The 21028-nt window shown below is 40.1% G+C and overlaps 2 protein-coding genes across 13 annotated transcripts in view; one reads left to right on the top strand and one right to left on the bottom strand.

The window, feature by feature from the left end:
* The first annotated feature begins 632 nt into the window (after window positions 1–632).
* On the top strand, window positions 633–7309 carry smim12 (small integral membrane protein 12). 2 transcript variants are annotated; one of them, XM_072247207.1, is made up of 2 exons: window positions 633–713; window positions 2505–7304. In XM_072247207.1, the coding sequence occupies exon 2, from the start codon at window positions 2510–2512 to the stop codon at window positions 2792–2794; it is 285 nt and encodes a 94-aa protein (XP_072103308.1). In that variant the 5' UTR covers window positions 633–713; window positions 2505–2509; the 3' UTR covers window positions 2795–7304. The 2 variants fall into 2 exon arrangements, with proteins under 2 accessions (XP_072103308.1, XP_072103307.1); XM_072247206.1 differs by lacking the exon at window positions 633–713 and adding an exon at window positions 722–822 and having other exon boundaries at window positions 2505–7309.
* Window positions 7310–8667: 1358 nt separating this feature from the next.
* LOC140190408 (interferon alpha-inducible protein 27, mitochondrial-like) overlaps window positions 8668–21028 on the bottom strand; it is a 51779-nt gene continuing 39418 nt past the window's right edge. For all 11 annotated transcript variants that reach the window (XR_011883602.1, XR_011883603.1, XR_011883597.1 and 8 more), the window contains 2 exons: window positions 15131–15292; window positions 8668–13261 (listed from right to left, as the gene is read on the bottom strand). Coding sequence is in view for 3 of the 11 variants with exons in the window: in XM_072246964.1 (XP_072103065.1) it covers window positions 13158–13261; window positions 15131–15292 (266 nt within the window). In the remaining 8 variants the exon portion in view is untranslated. The remainder of the gene's footprint in view (window positions 13262–15130; window positions 15293–21028) is intronic.

The raw sequence follows: 21028 nt of genomic DNA, 5'->3' as shown, positions 1-21028 counted from the left end.
TCCACTGGTTCTCCCCTATCCACTCTACTAGTTACATCCTCAAAAAATTCTATGAGATTCGTCAGACATGATTTTCCTTTCACAAATCCATGCTGACTTTGTCCGATCATTTCACCACTTTCCAAATGTGCTGTTATCACATCCTTGATAACTGACTCCAGCAGTTTCCCCACCACCGACGTTAGGCTAACGTTTTGTCAGTAGTTCAAAATGCAAAGATCCAGAAGAGCTCAAAAAGCGTGAGTAGGGGTGTCCCGGGGGGGGGGGGGGGGTTCTGAAGCTGCGGGAAGTCATTGGTAGGGCGTGTAGGGAATCCTTGCCACACAAGTTCGATAGGAGACGGAAGCGAGCTAAAGAAACATATTGGCACGTTGCTTGTAAATAACATGCCGACTCTTCCCTCTATCCAAAGAAAAGGGGTGAATACCAAAGCGATTCCCAAAGGATATCTATTCAAAATAATAGCGTTAGGTCTCACACCGTAAAACTTATGTCGGCACTTTAATCAACACTGATTAAACAGAACATGGAAAACTTTTGCAGCGGCGGACAGAGGCATGTCTTCCTGGGTGACGTCACTGCTGTGAATTGTCAGGGTCGTTGTCCAATGAGCAAACGGATGTGTGGGCAGGCTCATCACAATTGGAGCAAACAGCGGCCAATCAGGAAGGTGAAGAGGGGCAGGACGTGAGCAGCTGGCCGTGCTGAGGGCGGTAGGTTGGTGCTGCGGAGAGCGGGGCGGGATGGGCGGCTTGGCGATCTCAGGTTTCGTTAAGATGACTGGCGATGACCTTCTTCCCCCCCGCCGATGGGACGAACACCGTGTGTATTCTGGCCGGATGAGCTTTGTGTGGCGATGGCGCAGCGCCGCGCGGGGCTGACAGGCCGCAGGTCGACCTCTAGTGTCCCAGCCCAAGGGTGGCGAGACCTTCCTGGGCGTGAGCGCACGATGCTCAGGGGAGCGTTTCAGTCGCAATCCCCTCAAGACCCAGTTGGGCAGAAATGCTTTATTGTGCTTTACTGAGGATATAAGAGCCCTGCCACTTTGATATTATCTTGCAAAGAGTTAGCTAATCCAGATTTATGTCAATGTTGGACAATGGGTACCGTATAGCATGGAGAACAAGAAGATTGTATTTGCCTTCCAACCCACAGAGTCTTGGTTAGAAGATCCTGCTTTGATGTAACCAAAAGAAACCGAGGTCCAAGACCTAAACACAAGAGATTCTATGGCTGTTGGAAATCCAGATTAATACACACAAAGTGCTAGAGGACCTCAGCAGGCCAGGCAATGTCTATGGAAAAAGAGTAAAGTCAACTTTCGAGCTGATGCCCTTCCTCAGCCTGAAACGTTCACACTCTGTTCCTCTCCACAGATGCTGCCTGACCTGCTAAGGTCCAAGACCTTTAAGAATGCACTGCAGAGGCTTTATTTTGAATTCAGCTCTTCATTGTTGGTCATGTATCATGATCTAGTCAAATTATCTTTTGGTAGAATGAGTGGATATTCTGTTTTTCAGACTAATTTGATTAAAATATTTTTGATAGTTGCAGTCTTGCATTGTAATCGAGAGGCAAGTTCGAGAAGTCTTTAAAGTTTGCAATACTTGTAACTAATTTTTCTTTTAAAAATAATATTTGGTTTAAAAAGGATCTAGTGCTTTTTTGCAAAAAAGCCAATATTTGACTTTTTTCTCTCCTGAATCATAAGGCTATTAACACAAAATACACCATTTTTCTGAACTGAAGTATTTCATCTGCAGACAACAGGAATTCTGCAGATGCTGGAAATTCAAGCAACACACATAAAAGTTGCTGGTGAACGCAGCAGGCCAGGCAGCATCTCTAGGAAGAGGTGCAGTCAACGTTTCAGGCCGAGACCCTTCGTCAGGACTAACTGAAGGAAGCTATTTCATCTGAAGGATTTTTTGGGTTGACACTGGAAAGCCAGAGTAATGCACACAAAATACGAGAGGAGCTCAGCAGTCAGGCAGCATCTATGGACAGGAACAGCTGACGTTTTGGGCCAAGACCCATCATGAGCACGGTCCCGTTGAAGAGTCTGAGCAGGAAATGTCATCTGTTTATTCCTCTCCATAGATGCTGCCTGACCTGCTGAGTTCCTCCAGCATTTTGTGTGTGTGATTCTGAAGTATTCCAGCACTGGTGAATCCACAATGCATATTTTCTTTGCCTTGGTCATTTTTTAATCAAAACTATGCAGGACTGAGTACAAGTTCTCATTGTTGAGCAATGAGAAACAATGTAAAGTTGGGAGTATTGCTAAGCTGCTGGCTTCAGGTTTTTTAAATATAAAAGTGGAGAGGAACTTTGCAACCTAGGTGGCAATTCTTTTTCTAGTTTCTGTCAGTTTAAAAATAAAACCCTATGTGACCTTTTTAGAGGATGTTGTAATATAGTTTTTATAATGGAGTTTTTTTTGTATTCTAGTATTGTAACAAGGTTGTGAAAAATAAATCTCTTAAAATTTTCTTTTGCTGCAGACATCATGTGGCCTGTTTTGTGGAGTGTCATTCGTATGTATGCTCCCTATATAACCTTTCCGGTGGCTTTTGTTGTTGGGACAGTGGGCTACAATATAGAGTGGTTTATTCGTGGGAACCAACAGCAGCCGGTTGAGGAGAAGAGCATTTTTGAGTTGCGTGAAGAAAGGAGGCTGGCTGAGATTACAAATAAAGACTGCACCCAAGTTCTAAGCTTAAAAGATAAACTTGAGTTCGCCCCAAGGGCAGTGTTGAACCGGAATCGGACAGACACAAGCAATCGTAGCTAGCCCGCAACAACGGATGCATTGGAGCAACAGTCTGGCTCTGAAGTAGAGCTTCTGGAGATTAGTGGAGCAATGTTATTGAGTGTGTACACCTGCCTTCCTGACTTGTCACCATTCATGTAAGACTTCCAGCTAGAGCTTGTTGCCTGGAGTTTTAGTGGTGAAAATTCTCCATTCTCTAAAAACTAAGAAGCTCCTATGGTTGTGTATTTAAGTGAATTTAGAATTTCAATTCTTGTGCAAAATGTATCATAATAAGTCAGTAAAAAAAAATCTGAAGTCATGGTTGCTTGTGAATCTAATTAAAATGCATTATTGCTGAATGAGATTAAAGTTTTGCTGCATGAAACCTTGACTTAATTGAGTAAGTCACAGGATAAATCCTGCCAACAGGGAGGAAAGCCTTTTACAAAAAAAAATTACATTTCTTCTTGAGACCTTACATTTACAAAATACTATCTGAACAAACTATTTCTCCATCAAAATTAAAGAAAGTAATTGCAATTTTCTCATGCCTTTCATAGCTTTGAGTGGGACGATGAAGCCAGTGAAATATTTTTGACATGTAATACTTCCTGTAATGTAGGAAACACAGACAATGATTTATATACAGAAACGTCCCTCAAACCATTAGTCAAATACACTACTTGTATGCTAACTCAGCATTCCAGGACCCCCATCCCAACCCTTCTTTCCACATACAGAGTTCTTAAATATCTTTTATATACTCTATGAGATCCCTTCAAAAGATAATTCATTGGTAGGTCTTACAATTCTTTTACAATTCATAAATATGATCTCTGGCAGTAGATTTGTTAGTTTCTTTTGGAGAGTACAAGGCATGGCTGTCATAAAAATGAGGGTGGGAAACACATGGAAGATCTTACAAAATGCACCGAAGCAACTTTAAATTTGATTTTCCAAAACAAATTGGTAACCTTTAAGGAAGCAAAAGAAAATAAAAAGAATGTCGGGAGTGCTCCAGAGGACAGCAAGCAATCGTGAGGAAAGAAGCAGCATTTCAAATCAATGACCATGCCTCAGGGATATTGTTAAGTCTGCTGTTAATATTAGGAATTTGAATGTCCAGTTCTAAGTGTTTCCTTAGCATGTTGATAACCAAAGTATACTTTGTTTTGTTTTATTTTATTGATATACAGCACGGAATGGATGCTTCTGGCCTTTCGCTGGTACTGGAAAGCATTGTGCTGATCACTACACTACCGTGCACTGAAGGTGTTACAGTTGTGTACAGAAAAATAATAAACTGGATGGGAGCAATCAGAATTACGTATTTAGTTTAATCAATTGAACATAGCTGTGTTATTTTATCATCACACTTTAAGTCTATCTGTGAATGTATTGTTGGAAATGACAGGCTGAATTGTGCTCAGAGAATGTGATTCAAGTTATGAACTAGTCAAGTCTTTTTCAGTTACTTAACTGAACTTTATGACTAAGTACATTTTCTGAAAATGACTATTGCTGCATTTGTTACAACTTAAGTGTATATAGGGGATTGAATGTTTCATGTGATACACGTTGCCTGCTGTGATTGTCATCGTGTATTTTTGAGCGACTCCTGGTTGCAACAGATGAGCTAAGGACCATGTTTTCAGGAGGACTTTGAGGAACATATGCCTGCTCCACCTTTCAGTGAGTAAATAATTGAGTTACATGCAGAAAAAAAAATATTTTTAATTTGATTTATTTTTTAAGATGTCACTTATTTTGGGTAATATTAATAAGTATTCTGATTAGGTGAACTGGATATCTAGAAGAGGTGGAAATTGCATGTGAATGGCAAAATCTGTTGGGGTTTTACTTAAAGTAAAATAATGAACTGGTAGTGCAGAAAATTTGAGTGCTTGCAATATACCTACTTATCGGCTCAAAAGTAATTTCACTAGAGAATGTAGTGTGTTTGTAATAATTTTCTGAAGAGTATCAAATTGATGTTTTATTAGGATGACGAATAAATATAGATAATGCTGGTTTGTGTTCAAATCACAACTTTAATCATTTTCCAATTATATTGATAAGCTCCTGGACAATTAGCTTTTGTGCCTTTCAAAGTGAGATCAAATTGCTGAAATCATTTTTATTACTTGCTGAATTTTTAATATATATTTTGAGTTCATACTACTGCAGTTTTGAAGGTCTGCTGTATATGACATTAAACACATGCTGATGAAAGTCGCCACTGTTGCTGGGTAACTTATAGAAACAATGTAGGATCATAGGGGTACAGCAGTTGAATTTCCATGCAATTAATCCACACAGAGGAGTACAGCACAGAAACAGGCCATTTGCCCCACAGTGTTGTAGCAAACCAGCTAAACAGCAAATCAAAAACACCCAAAAACACTAATCCCTCCTACCTACACCATGTCCATATCCCTCCATCTTCCTTACATCCATGTGCCTGTCCAAACATCTCTCAAAAGCCTCTAATGTTTTTGCCACCGCCACCATACCAGGCAGCATATTCCAGGCATCCACAACTCTCTGAGTAAAAAACTTAACCCTCACATGCCCTTTGAACCTACCCACTCTCACCTTGAATGCCTGCCCTCTGGTATTAAACATTTCAACCCTGAGAAACAGATACTCTCTGTCCACTCTGTCTGTGTTTCTCATAATCTTGTAAACCTCAGTCAGATCTCACATCAGCCTCCGATGCTCCAGTGAAAACAACCCAGATTTTCCAGCCTATCACGATAGCATATGCTGTCTAAACCAGGCAGCATCCTGATACATCTCTTCTGCACCCTCTCCAAAGCATTAACACCTTTCTATAATCCAGATTCCTAAATATAGAGATGAGTTCAGATCTGACTACCAAGCTGTTGGAATTTAAATTTAGTTAATAATCTGGCATTAATTTTTAACACATAGCATTTATGTTGATGGTGAAAAACTATTGAATTAATGTAGAATCTCGTCTACTTTATTGGTGACCTTCAGGAGTGGAAATTCACCTTTCTTGGCCGATCCCATCGCTAGCATCCTGAACAGAAGGAATAAATTTGGATGAATGATTTGGCATTAACTTTGACCCTGAATTGTGTCATGGGGTTGTGGGGATTGATGGCTAAATTGGACACACTGTCTCTCAGACAGGCAAGTCAGCAGCAACAATCTGCTAGAGGAATTCAGTTGCTCAAGCAGTATCTGTGGTGGGAAAAGGATTGTCAATGTTTTAGGTTGAAACCCTGCACTAGGACCCTTACAGATTTATTTATTTTTGGAAACAGGCCCTTGGAGCCACACTGCCTAGGAATAACCCAATTTAATCTGAGCTGAATCACGGGACAATCCACTGGCCAATTAACTGAAGGAAATCTCCACGGTCATGGGGAGAACATATAAACTCCTTATAGACAGCAGTGGGAAATGAACCCAGGTTGCCTGTACTGTAAAGCATGCTAACCTCCACACTAGCGTGCTGCCCCATCCCTTACAGTCAATATGCCAGACCTATCCTTCATAATCCTTTGCCCTTCTGGCAGCATAGTAGTTTACAGGTGGGGGGTGCCCTTAATATCAAATCCAGATCTCATCAAGTCTCATGGCATCTGTTCAAACATCAGCAAGGAAGCATAATTTATCATAATTTTAAACACTTTTATAATGCCTGTCATTTTCCTACATTCCAAGAAATAAGTACCTAGCCTTTGCAATCTCTCCTTGTAACTTAAATCCTCTAGTTCTGGCAACATCTTCGTAAATCTTTCATGCATTATTTCCAGCTTAACCACGTTTTGGAGTGGGACAATTTTGCCGATACAATGGAAACCTGTGTCAGTATTCTTCGTTGAAGTTCTGAATGTTGCTGGCTCTGAGAACCGAGAATGCCACAAACTACTTTTCTCTATGTTGCATATTCCTGACATTGCACTGTGTATGCTTAATGTCAAGATTGCAATGCATACTCAACACCCAATTAAACAGCAAGCTTTCATTACAATTGGAAAATAATATCCTTTCAACATTTAAAAGATTATGCCAGTCAAAGACTTCTCATTGTGATTTTATAATGTTGAATTTTTTTTTCCCTTCGTTCTCGACTCTGGATCTTGACAGGAGATGTTTGAATGTGGATTGTGTAAAAGAGTCTGGTTAAGTGATTGGAATGAATAGGAGGCACCTGCAGGAAAGAATGTAAACTGAAGATCAGGTCAACACAGACTAGATGGGCCAAATGTCCTGTTCCTGTGCTGTACTACTCTCTAACTCTTATGTTGCCTGGATCAAAACCAACTTTGGCAAAAGACAAAAATATTTAGCAGTAATTTCTATGAGGTTTCACTTGAACATTACAGCCATGACAGATATCTTGAATAAATACGGATCTTTACGAACTCATAGACTTGTCTGTCCAATTGATAAAAAGACAATAAAGTAATGTGATGTGAAGTCAACAGGTACTGACTTAAATAGTCATAGTTGTAAAACTAAACAAAGGGTTTCTTACTTAAACTTGTCGTTGATCTTAGAAGTAAGCATTCTGCCTATTCAAAAAGGTTTTGATTGAAAGTTTTGAGCTGCTGTCAGAGAAAAGTGTTGTTAAAATATGGAGATTTTTAAATGTTTTATAATCCAAACATGAAAATAAATTTCCCAAGGCCACAAAACAATTGCATCATCATGATTGCAATATTTAAATATATGTAATATCAATTAGCAATTAATTTAATATTTTCCTGGTGACTTAACATTTTAGTTCCCTTGCCACAAAGGAGGAACATTAACATTTTTTAGTCAGGGTTAACTGAAATATTCACAATAAACTGTTATTTTGACCTTTAGATAAATGATAGTTGTTTAATTCTCTGAGCACTGGTGCCCCACGAGGCTGTGTACTCAGCCCCCTGCTGTACTCACCGTACACCCATGATTGTGTAGCCAAGTTTCCATCAAACTCAATATGTAAGTTTGCTGATGACACAATTGTAGGCCGTATCTCAGGTAATGATGAGTTTGAGTACAGAGAGGAAATTAAGAACCTGGTGGCATGGTGCGAAGACAATAACCTAACCCTCAACGTCAGCAAGATGAAGGAATTGGTTGTTGACTTCAGAAGGAGTAGCGGACTGCACAGCCCCATCTACATCGGTGGTGCGCAAGTGGAACAGGTCAGAAGCTTTAAGTTCCGCGGGGTCAATATCACAAATGACCTGACTTGGTCCAACCAAGCAGAGTCCATTGCCAAGAAGGCCCACCAGCGCCTTTACTTCCTGAGAAAGCTAAAGAAATTTGGCCTGTCCCCTAAAACCCTCACTAATTTTTATAGATGCACCATAGAAAGCATTCTTCTAGGGTGCATCACAACCTGGTATGGAAGTTGTCCTGTCCAAGATTGGAAGAAGCTGCAGAAGATCGTGAACACAGCACAGCACATCACACAAACCAAGCTTCCGTCCTTAGACTCACTTTACACCGCACGCTGTCGGAGCAGTGCTGCCAGGATAATCAAGGACATGACCCACCCAGCCAACACACTTCGTCCCCCTTCCCTCAGGAGCTTGAAGACTCGTGCGGCTAGATTTAAGAACAGCTTCTTTCCAACTGTGATAAGACTGCTGAACGGATCCTGACCCGGATCTGGGCCGTACCCTCCAAATATCCGGACCTGCCTCTCGGTTTTTTTGCACCTTACTTTCCCTTTTCTATTTATGATTTATAATTACAATTTTTATTATATTTACTATCAATTTGTACTCCAGGGAGCAGGAAGCGCAGAATCAAATATCGCTGTGATGATTGTACTCTCTAGCATCAATTGTTTGGCGATAATAAAGTAATAATAACGCCACAAATAAGAAAAGTAGTGAATATGACACATTTTGTGAAATTGCTTTTTTTATTCCTTTTTCTACAGATGTTTTCATTTACTTATCCATTCCTTTCAATTTGAATTTCATCTGAGTTAAAGCAGAATAATAATCTCTGTAAAACCGGCAGTCATCGATGTGATCCAAGGTGCACTTGATAAAAATCTACACTTGCTGTGGAAAAGCAGCCTTTTGTCTTGGTCAGACCAGGGATAAAATTGTACAAAGTAATGACATTCTTTCATCTAAAGTAAAATTAACGTCATATACACAATACTGATTGGAATTGTATCTTATGTTACTTCAAAACTAAACTCTAAAGTGCCAGAGTCTTTACACTCAGTTGCCACTTTACGAGGTACAGGAGAGGAAGCTGGTGTGCTCTTCTGCTACTAGAGCCCATCGGCTTCAAGGTTCGACGTGTTGTGCATTCAGAGATGCTATTCTGCACACCACTGTTGTAATGTGTGGTTATTTGAGTTACTGTCACCTACCTGTCAGCACTAACCAGACTAGCCATTCTCTGCCGTCCCTCATAAACCACAGACCATCATTTCAGCCCTCAGAACTGCTGCTCACTGGATTTTGTTTTGTGTTTGCACAATTCTCTGTAAATACAGACTGTCAACTGTGAAAATCCCAGGAGAACAGCAGTTTCTGAGATACTTAAACCACTCCTTCTGGCACCAGCAAGCATTCTGTGGGCAATGTCACTTAGATCGCATTTCTTCTCTACTCTGATGTTTGGTCTGAACAACAACTAAACTCCATGACCATGTCTGCAGGCTTTTATGCATTGAGTTGCTGTCACAGGATTGACTAGATATTTGCACCACTAAGCAATTACAGATCCAGGCATCCTGGAGTTCAGAGTTCAATTCTGGAACTGTCCTATAAGGAGTTCCTGTATGTCTGCCCTGTGGAATGCAGGAGTTTTCTCGGGCTCCTCCTATTTCCTCCCACAGTCCAAAGATGTACCGAGAAGGTTAATTGGTCACTGTAAATTGTCCCATGATTAGGTGAGGGTTAATCGGGGTGCATCATGGCTCAAAGAGCCGGAAGAGCTTACTCTTCTGTATTGCTAAATTTTTAAAAAATATATATAAATTAATGAGCAGGTGTACTTGAATGGCCATTGAGTGTATTTTGCTAAGGTTTTGTGGCTTTTTTAAAAATAAACTTTTATCAAATTGATCTTGACAAATAAGACCAAAAATTGAATTAACTGTACTGTGATGGATTGGCCCAGCAGGCTTGCATGATTGAATGCTTCTTGTTCTTCCAGCACCACTGACCTATCATCCCTCACTGTTTTGTTGATTCATTGTTTTTCTGAGAGCATTTCTTCAGCATATATTCACACTCTTATAAGGGGGAAAATCAAAAACATTTCTGAAACATTAATTCTGGAGACAGGCTGAGTGGTTAAAACTAAAACAATGCCACTTCTGTTCTTTCACAATGGTCAGCTTATGTTATCCATCGTGGACAATCAGGCACATCATGACCTACTGAATAAGCAACGGAGCACCCTTTCAAACAGACTCATTCAGCTCTGCTGTCACAACGATCATTACAGAAAATCTTTCCTACCTAATGCAATGAGTCTATACAACAGTTCATTTCTGTGCCACAGCAAAACACGCATCATAGTACAATAGTCTCTGTTCTATTATTTTGTACATCATTGCACATTGGTTAATTATTGTGTATATTATTCTGTATTATTAGTTAAGTCTGCACACTGTTAAGTGTGTTTTAAATGTTGCTGCTGTAACGCAAGAATTTCCCACTCAGGAGCAATAAAGTCCTTATTTGTTTTACTATTATTATTATATCCTCAAAAATATAATTATTACCATTGTATATACCAGTTCCTCACTTCCTCCTAACTTCCTCATCTAAATCTATCATGTAAACCTCTGTTCGTTTCTCCCTTCAATACTTGTTCAACGTCTATACTATTTGCTTTGAATAACATCACCCATAGCCCATCTCCCATTCACGATGATTTTATTTACTTATTGAGATCTGTCTGTTGTTCCTTTACGTGCCTTGTGGTGCATCAGGCAGCATTTTTGCTTTTTCTGTAGCATTTAACTGTTTTTTACAAGGCCGAGCTGCTAGCTTGACTCTTAACCCAGCACAGATAGAAAACGTGCAAGGAGCTGGCCAGATTTGAACTCGGGACAATTTGCCTCGAAGTCCGGTGCTAATGCAGTTACACCACCGGCCGGATATTTATTGCGATAAAGCGGGGAGCCGAGTGGCCAAGCAATCCCCCAAATTACTCCTAGCCTAATTATGGGACAATATACAATGACCAGTTAACCTACCAACCTTTACGTCTTTGGAGGAAACGAACACCCAGAGGAAACCCACATGGATACAGGCAGAATGTTGTGTATTCTTTAGCTAGGTCTTCTGATACAAAGAAACAAAATGACAAATTCAGAGTGGACACATTATTAATGCATTTATTACTTTACCTGCAAGGGGAGATATACTTCCAGCCAACTTTCATCTGGAAATATAGCTCCAATCTTCTGTTCAAACCAAAGTACTTTTATATGTTTTTTCCACAAAGAACAGTCATTAGGTTGCTCTTCCATAACATTACATTCCTCTGTTATCTTCATCCTTACCTCGTTCACACATTTGATTTTTAGTTCTATCCTGTTTCCCTGTTATCAAACATCCCCTCTGGCCATTAACCAAATGTTTGTCATCAAAGAAAATAGTTTTCTCCCATATAAGACAAACACACTTGAAAGTTTTCTCACCCAAACCAGCAAAGCACCATAGGATTTCATAAACCCCCTTTCATTGCATTATATTTTACAAAAGTTACAAATTCATAAAGACTTAAGGGTTACAGATGAATTTCCACATTCCCTCCTTTTTGTCATTTCATGACAACGTACAAATTCCTTACAGGCAGTAGTGAGAATTGAACCCAGGTCGCCTGTACTGTGGAGTGTTCTGCTAACCACTACCCTACTGTGCCACCCATTTCAATGATTAAGTAAACACTCAGACTGCCTTCTTCAAGGGAAAAGAGACCTGACATTTTCATCCTTTTCAGATTTGAACAACTTCACATCTCTATTATTGTCCTCGTAAATCTCAGCACTTTCTCCATTGGCTCCCTATCCTTTACATTGCAAGATTCATACAGTTTTAGTATAATGTCCCTATTTTTCAACTCTAGCCTGATAGCAATAAGTGTTGGTTCTTGATATGTTATTTTTATGGCCTTGCTCACCAATGGCACAACTTACAGTAATTGGTGTATTTGTACTCTCAGTTTTCTTTACTCCACTTCTGTTCACTATTTCCTTTGGATGAAAGAATAGGGAGGTCACACATCAACAGGAAGGTGTAGGAAGAATAAGGAGGTCACACCTTCCTATTGATGCATAATCTCCATATTCTTCCTACCAAAATGTCCAACTTCGTATTTAACTTTATTTGCCCATTACTTTACCACTTTGCATATTCATTAATGTCCCGTAACCTGTTCCAGTCGTACTCAGTCTTGGATACCTAATAATGCTCCTCGATCCTACCCCTCTTTATTCATAAGTATGTGATAGGATACTCATCAGAGGCTTTTTAATTATCTATTTCTGAATTAGAATCAGAATCAGATTTATTATTATGGACATATACAACACAAAACTTTTTTGTTTTGTGGCAGCAGTACTAATTATAGAAACTGCATTATTACCCACTCTCTGTTATGTTGTCAAGTGGCTGGTTAAGCAAAGTTTTAATCTTTGACTGTTTAACCCTTTCAGAGATATACCCCTCCCCCCCAATGCAGTTTAATAAACTTTTTTGTTCCCAGTTCTGATGGTCTTTGACCTGAAGCTTTAAGTGTATTTCTGTTTGCACAGATGCAGCCTGACCTGCTGAGTATCTCTAGCAATTTTTGTTTTGTATTTCAGGTTTACAGCATTTAAAAAAAACTCTGATTTTCAATTCTTGCCTGTTTTGTCTGCCCGCTTTCGATTCTCAGTCCCCCAAAGTCAGCTTTTCCCTCGTCTATTAACCTGGATTGCATGTTACCCAACCATTGCTTAAATGTCCCCCACTTTTACTGCTGCTTATCTGATTTGGGTTACAAGATGTAATAATGAGTCCTCCTCTGTTGGGTTGTTCACATATTGGTGAAAAGGGATTCCTGTATATATTATTGGTACTTCATTGTCTTTGTTGAAATTCCTTGATTGTATTCTGTTTTGTATTCATTTTCCTAATTTGTCTACATATTCTTTCTTCCACTTCCCTTTCAATGTTAGGTTGGTAGGCATTGTCTATTGGTATGACCAAACTGGTATTTAACGTATAGACATACAGATTCAGTTTCAGTCTTTTCATCAATATGCTTTACTTCTACAGCCATTATTTTATCCCTGATAAGGGCAATTAATCCACCATGCTCCCTTTGTTTTTCTCTGTTGATTCAAAATAATGTTATACTCTGCAATGTTTAATTCTGTAGCTTGTCTTGGTGATTCAGAAGCTTATCTTGTCAAGAAATTTCGCAGATTCATGCTGATGAGGAGGAAAATAAGGGCACCCACGGTCCCCAATAAGAACTTGGTTGACAGAGAAAATCCTTCGATGCCTTTCAGGAGAACAAAAAAGAAGCAGAAGTAAAAACTGGCACAAGTACGCAGATAACATCAGTGAGTCTTGATCTGAAGATTTAAGTTATTTCTGTAGCCCCTGTGCAATTCAAGTACGCAGATAACATCAGTGAGTCTTGATCTGAAAATTTAAAGTATTCCTCTAGCTCCTGTGCAATTCTAATAATATTGGAATTATTTCTAACTCACCTGTGGCAAGAGATATAGCTAATTTCAGTTGAAAAAAATTAAAATATCACCAAGAGGCATATTAGGTTTTTTTTTAAACCCCGGGTATCCTCCTCCACACGTAAGAAAATTTATTGCACTTTCTGCTAATATTATCCTTGAAGCATATCTATCTCATCATAAAATTACAGTATCAATTTGAAACAAAATTAACTATAATCAAATATCGGCAATCTTGGATTATTGGTGGTCAGCATAGACCTGATGAGGCAATGGGCCTGTTTCTATATTGTTTCACTCTACTCTATGAGTCATTGGATATAGAACAGAACAGCACAAGAACAGGCCCTTTGGAGCACAATGTAGTGCCGAACCAGGTAAACTAATCTCTTTTGCCTACACAATGTTCATATCCCTCCATCTGCCTAAACATCTCTTAAGAACCTCTAATGTATTTGCCTTTACCACCATATCAGGCAGCGCATTCTAGGCATCTACCATTCTCTGAGTAAAAAACTTCCCCCTCACATCTCCTTTGACCCTACCCCCTCGCACCCTCAGTGCATGCGCTCTGGTATTTAGACATTTCTATCCTGGGAAAAAGATACCCCCTTTCCACTCAATCTATGCCTCTCATAACCTTATAAACCTCTATCAGATCTCCCCTCAGTCTCCACCGCTCCAGAGAAAGCAACCCAAGTTTATCCAGCCTCTCGTTATAGCACATGTCCTCCAAACCGGGCAACATCCTTGTAAACTTCTGCATTCTCTCCATAGCCTAAACACAGTGGGGCAACCAGAACTGGATGCAGTACTCCAGATGTCTAACTGTTTTATAAAGCCGCAACATACCCCCTTGACTTTCGAACTCAGCGCCTCGACTAATAAAAGCAAGCATTTCATAAGCCCTCTTAACCTTGTCAATTGCCCTACTAAAATCCAGGGAGACAACATCCACAGCTCTACCTTCATCAATCACCTATGGCAACTTGTCAAAAAACTCAATCAAGTTAGTAAGACACAACTTGTCCTGCACAAAGTCATGCTGGCTCTCCCTGATTAAACTATGGTTCTCATAAATCCTACCCCAAAGAATTCTCTCCAGTAACTTCCCTATGACTGGCGTGAGTCTCACAGGTCAATAGTTTCCAAGATTATCCCCGGCTCCCTTCTTGAATAATGGCCAGCTACTCGCCAGTGCCCCGGGACCTTGCCTATGGCAAGAGAGCACATGAAGATATTGGTCAAGGCCTTAGCAATCACTTCTCTTGCCTTAATAACCAGGGATATATCCCATCAGGCCCTTGGCAATTATCCACCTTAATGCTCTTTAAGAGACCCATAATTACCTCTTCTTTTATTTCAAAATGCCCTACCATATCAATAGCACTGATTTCTCTATCTTCCAGGTTCCAATCCTTTATATGTATATATCCCCTCTGTAACCCCTTTCAGGTAATCCTGGTTTATTTGCTATCTCATTTTGGAGATCCAACATTCAATTTTAAATTTCTTTTAGGAGCTAGATAATGACCACTCTTCTGTGGGGCGAAAAGTACAATCTACTTGATGTTATTAAATTCAGCACCAAAAGTTTTTCTTCAGCTTACTGCCGCCAACATTTCAAAACTTAGTAGACCAATTTGAAATAACATTAAGAAGAAAAGGAAAATATTTACCAATGGACTGAAGTGTGGTGATGAAACTTTCAGGTGGTAGTGTTCCTCCATCGATATAGGCTATGAATGTCTCTAATCTCTCTGCCCAAGAACCAGCAGCTATTCCATTGACAGTGAATCCTACGGCATCAATAATACTCCGAGCAGCAAAATTGGAACAAACTGGAAAATAAAAAATTTCATTTCTTTCCAGACACTGTTATAATTAATTAAACACATTAATTATTAAACCATTTCCCTTCCCTTTTTCTTTATTTCTCTCTTAATAGTGCTGGCTCATCACTGAATGCAATTCTTCTGATGTCAATTTCTGGCCATTTATGTTATGGTGATTGGGTGAAGCTAGAGCTGTAGTTTCCTTCTGGTCTGCTTGTGTAATTGGGGTACAAGTTCAAATGATCCTGACAGCAAAATTACTTCAGCAGAAAGGATATCTTAGAGTGCTTACTAGTAAATAATCTGATTTTGAATCTTAAAGATCACAATTGATCTTGAGCCTCATGGGAGCCTTATCCAGAAAATTAAGATGCATGTACTCCAGAGTGAATTGGCCTTCTGGATTCAGAACTGGCTTGCCCATATGAAACAGGGGGTCGTGCTGTGAAGGTAGTTATTCTTAAGATTGTGATTCTTATGCAAATTAGTAATAATTTACTGTACTTACTGATAACATAGGAAGCTGTGCAGACTTTTAGGGCACCCGGCATTAGTCTTATTTCTCCCATGTATTTCCCAATTTGTTCTGTACCCTACAATATTTAATTTATGCACTTAATGTTGTGTATTTATGCGTAATTCATTTGTAGATTTAATCCTTACTTTCCTAAGAATGTGTCTTATGTGTACTGCTGTGATTTACTACAACCCGGACTCTTTTGAGTTAGTGGTGGAGAGGAGGTCGCGAAACAAACTGTTATCCATCATGGACAGTCAGGCACATCCTCTCCATGACCTACGGAATAAGCAGCAGAGCACCCTTTGGAACAGACTCACTCAGTTCCGCCGTCACAAGGATCATTACAGAAAATCTTTCCGACCAAATGCAATAAGCATATACAACAGTTGATCTCTGTGTGACAGGAGAAAGCACATCATAGTACAATAGTCCCTGCTTTATTATTTTGTACATTATCATTGCACATTGGTACATTATTATTGTGTATATTATTATTCTGTACATTATTATTAGTTAAATCAACACACTGCTTAGTGTGTTTTTGAATGTTGCTGCTGTAACAAAAAGATTTCCCACATGGGATCAATAAAGTACTTATTATTATTCATACTCTCTAGGGTCTGGCGAAACGTTGTCTCGTTTGACGGTACACGTGTACGTGCCTATAGTTAAATGTCAATAAACTTGTCTTGAATAATCTTCTTTCTTTTACATGCCTATTAATTCCATGCTGGTTCATCCACTTTTACCAGTAATCAATCAACTAGCATTCTAACCCTCTCTGGGAGTTGGGACAGAACCAGAACTTTGAGCATACATTCACAATGAAACCATGCAGCCTCCACACATTTAGCACCTGAGGTTAAGTTGAACTGGTGTGGCTGGAACTTTGCAGTGGCAGCACTCTGCCACCCTTATATATCTGGTCATAATATGTGAGAGAGCGTGCAGCATTTGACAAATGCAGTAAATGTATTATTTATCAAACTGATTTACAAGGTGGTTCAAGGTCACAGAGTTCCCACATATGTATGGCAGAAAAGCTGTTGGTTCTTCAGATAGAAAGGATGTGGAAGGTTAAAGCCAGAGTAATCCCAGTGGTGATAGGAGCACTTGGAGTTGTGACACTTGGACTGGGAGAGTGGCTTCAACGAAGCTGAGATCTCAGTCCGGAAGAGTGCACTGCTAGGAACAGCAAGGAATCTGCGCTGAGCCCTCAAGCTCCCGTGCCTCTAGTATAGGACCTGAGACTGAAAGAAAATTACACATACACACCACCCATAAGGAGTGAGATAGAAAGCATACATACTGTAAACCAATCACAAACAAGAGAAAATCTGCAGATGCTGGAAATCCAAGCAACACAAACAAAATGCTGGAGGAACTCAGCAGGCCTGGCATTATCTACGGAAAAGAGTATAGTCAACGTTTCAAGCTGAGACCCTTCAGCAGGACTGGAGATATACTGTGTACTACTCACTCACTCACTCACTCAGTGGAGTCCATTGCCACAGGCAGCTGTGGAGACCAGGTCACCAGGTGTACTTAAGGCAGAGGTTTTGATAGGTTCTTGATAAGTCAGGACATAGAAGGTTATGGGGACAAATCAGAAGAATGGGGTTGAGGGGGAAATAGATCAGTCATGAAGAAATGGCAGTGCAGACTCGATGGGCCGAATGGCCTACTTCTGCTCCTAGGTATTATGGTCCCATATTTAGTACCTTGCTGCAGAGAGTTTTACAATAAAAATATAGGTAAGAAACAGTCTGTTCGATCCAGTTAAATAACTAGATGAGTAGGAGATTTTCTGAATGCAGCATGAACTACTTTACAAGGGGCTAACAACATTTTTTGGAGCAATGGTCAGTGAAACTCCAAGCATTATGCCTGCATTTGGATCCTAACGTAAAGATGCTACACAAAAGATACACTAGGTGGAGATAGATTATTTCAAATCAAATATATTGTTGTATCTAGTATGGCAAGGTACAGATCTGATGAAATCTTACATTAGCATCACTGGCAAGTAGGTACAGACAACATACAGTATATAAATTTTGCAAGAACATGTAGGGAGGGAATAAAAAAGACTATGAAGAAAACACCCTAATGTAAACAAACAAAGACAGTCAGGGACAGGTCCAGGGTGGTGCAAGAGGTGATCACTAGTGCTCTATTTCTAAGGTACAGATAGGGTTATGCAGGTTGGTTTAAGAATTGATAGTTGTAGGAAATTAATCTGATTATTAGGAATTAGTTTATTTTGAACTAGTGTGCTAAAATTAATAATAACTCACAAATTGAAAATACGATCTTATGACACTAGGAAATTAATCATTGTCTTTACTTGTATCATAAATAGATGTACAGCAAGGATCCAATACTTCGGCAGCATTTAAAACAAAATTAGATGCTATGATGCAGTGGGAAACTGATAGAACAAAAGTGGAATGTTTTCTCTTCTTGACTTTCTTCTGCTCTGTCTGTCTGGGCTAAATTGGGTTGGAGAATCATGGAATACAACACAGACATCCAGCTCATCCAAATCCACCATGTCACCAGTCTCAGTGTTGGTTTTGCAAGAAACCCTTTTATTTTGCATGTTGCATGTAATTTTCAAGTTTGCTTAAGTAGCTTCTTTGACTTTGTATCTATTCTTTAAATGTCTACAATGATCTGCAGGGGTTCTCTAATCCTAAAATCTACCTAGAAATAGTGTTATCTTTATCCCCACAGTCTCCTTTAGTTGACTGCATATTTAAACCATTAGCAGCTCCATCTCTAACCTAATTAACTTTCTGTACTAAATTTCCTTGTTTTTTGAGGTGCTTCTGCTTATCCTTACTGATTGTGGTTTGTTGGTCATGAGTCGAGGGTTTATTCTATATCCATTTTCATGACACTGACATAAGAAAGAAGTTTTAACTTAATCTCATTCTTCATTGATGGAACTAGTTTTTTTTTATTAATACTTGCTACTTTGTGGTAGGACTGTTCTGAGCCAGAACATTGGGTACAAGAATCTTTCAAGAGACTTGAGAGCAATAATCTAGATCAATATATTACTAGATTTTTGAAGTGCCTGCTCTACACAAGAAAATGCATTGAGGATGTTACCATAGCTGACTGCAGAGATTTGTGTACTGCTTATGGATAGGGATGCTGCCTTCAGATCAGGCGACTCTAAAGTCAGCAAGAGCCGTGCTCTCCCATGCCATCAGGAAGGCAAAGCATGAGTACGCAAAGAAAATTCACAGACACCTTTGTGACACCAGGGATATACGGTGCATGTGGCAAGGCACACAAACCATAACAGATTATAAATCCACTCTACATGTCAACAGCGACACCTCCCTTCTTGAAAGGCTGAATACCTTCCATGCCTGAGTTGACGCAGTGAATGATGTGACATCGAGGGAAGTCCTTTCTCCTCCTGAGGAACAGGCACACAGTCTGGCTGTAGCCGAGGTGAGGAGGAACCTACCCAGGCTAAACCCAAACAAGGCTGTCGGGCAGGACCTGGTAAGGTGCCACCCAGCAAACAAAGGTCTTAAAGGACTTCTTTAATATCTCTTTGAAACAGTCCACTCTCCCTGCAGGCTTTAAGGCAGCCACCATCATTCTAGTGCCCAAGAGAGTGATGGTAACTGGCCTGAACGATTACTGCCCGGTGGCACTGACTTTCACAATCATGACTGCTTTGAATGGATGGTAATGGATCATATAAATCCCATACACCAGCTACATTGGATCCTTTCCAGTTTCTCTACTGCTCCAACCACTGATGATACCATAGCCTTGGCCCTCCACTCTGTCTTGTCCCACCTAGAAAACAATGCCCCAATCACCAGGATGTTGTTCATTGGCTTCAGCATGGCACTTAACACGATCATAAAGCTGTCCTTGTTGGGACTCAACACACCTCTCTGTGACTGGATCTTGAACTTCTTGAAGAAGATACTCCAATCAGTCCAAATTGGCAGCAACATCTCAAGCTCCATCATACTTAGCACTGGTGCCCCCTCAAGGCTGTGTGCTCAGCCCACTGATGTTCATGCTGCTGGCTCACAACTGCACTGCCAGATCCAGCTCAAGCCTCAGCATTAGGTTGGCTGACGATACAACAGCTACATGATGAGCAAGCATACCGAGAGGAGGTCGAGAGGCTTGTCAAATGGTGTCAGCCTCAACACGGACAAGACAAAAGAGATAACTGTGGACTTCAGGAGAGCACAGTTCGAACACTCTCCATTGCACATTAATGGCTCTGCCGTGATGAGAGTGAAGAGCACAGAGTTCCTTGGTGTGCACATCATGGACAATCTAACCTGGACCCACAACACCTCCTTATAGACAAGAGGCCACAGCAGCATCTAGACTTTCTGAGGAGATTCAGGTGTGCAAGACTTCTCGCCTCCATTCTACAGAAGCACCATTGGGAGCGTCCCGTCGGGCTGCATCATTGTGTAGTACAGAAGCTTCAAGGCACAAGACTCTACAGGGGATAGTAAAAACTGCCAAGACCATCAGTGGTGTCTCTCTCCATGCTATTTGTGACATTTACCTGGAGTGTTGTATACAAAGGACCTGAGGTGTCATTGAAGATCCTTACCACTCATCCCACAATCTCTTTGACCCACAACCAGCAGGAAGGAGGTACAGGAGCATCAGGATGAAAACTGCCAGAATGGATAACAGCTCCTTCCCTCAGGCTGTGAGAACAATAAATACCCTGCCACCACTGAGGTCCCATCACTAGCACAGCAAGCTGTTTAACTATTTACCATTTGCCGGTACTGCATACTACATGCATTTTTTAATTATATTAGACTAACTTATTAATGGTAATATTTTGTTCTATGTGCTACGTGTCTTGTGCGGGCACTGTGGTCCGGAGAAATATTGTTTTGCTTGTTTGTACATATGTACAGTCAGATGACAATAAACTGGAAATTGAACTTGAAATGAATCATTAAATAATGGCCCCAAATACTGTCTCAGGTGGATGTAAAGATTCAGTAGGATTAAGATACTCTTAGTGTCCTACCTAATATTATCTGTCACTTGACATCACATGTAACAGATAAGATCCTTATGACGTTTTATTGTGATAATTCGTTGCTTGCAAATTGACTTCTGCATGGGAGGCATGGTAGCATAGTGGTTAGCACAACGCTTTACAGTACCAGTGACCTGGGTTCAATTCCCACCACTGTCTGTAA

The sequence above is a fragment of the Mobula birostris genome, chromosome 30, assembly GCF_030028105.1.
Source record: "Mobula birostris isolate sMobBir1 chromosome 30, sMobBir1.hap1, whole genome shotgun sequence".
Classification (NCBI taxonomy): domain Eukaryota; kingdom Metazoa; phylum Chordata; class Chondrichthyes; order Myliobatiformes; family Myliobatidae; genus Mobula; species Mobula birostris.
This window is presented reverse-complemented; position numbering and strand designations above follow the sequence as displayed.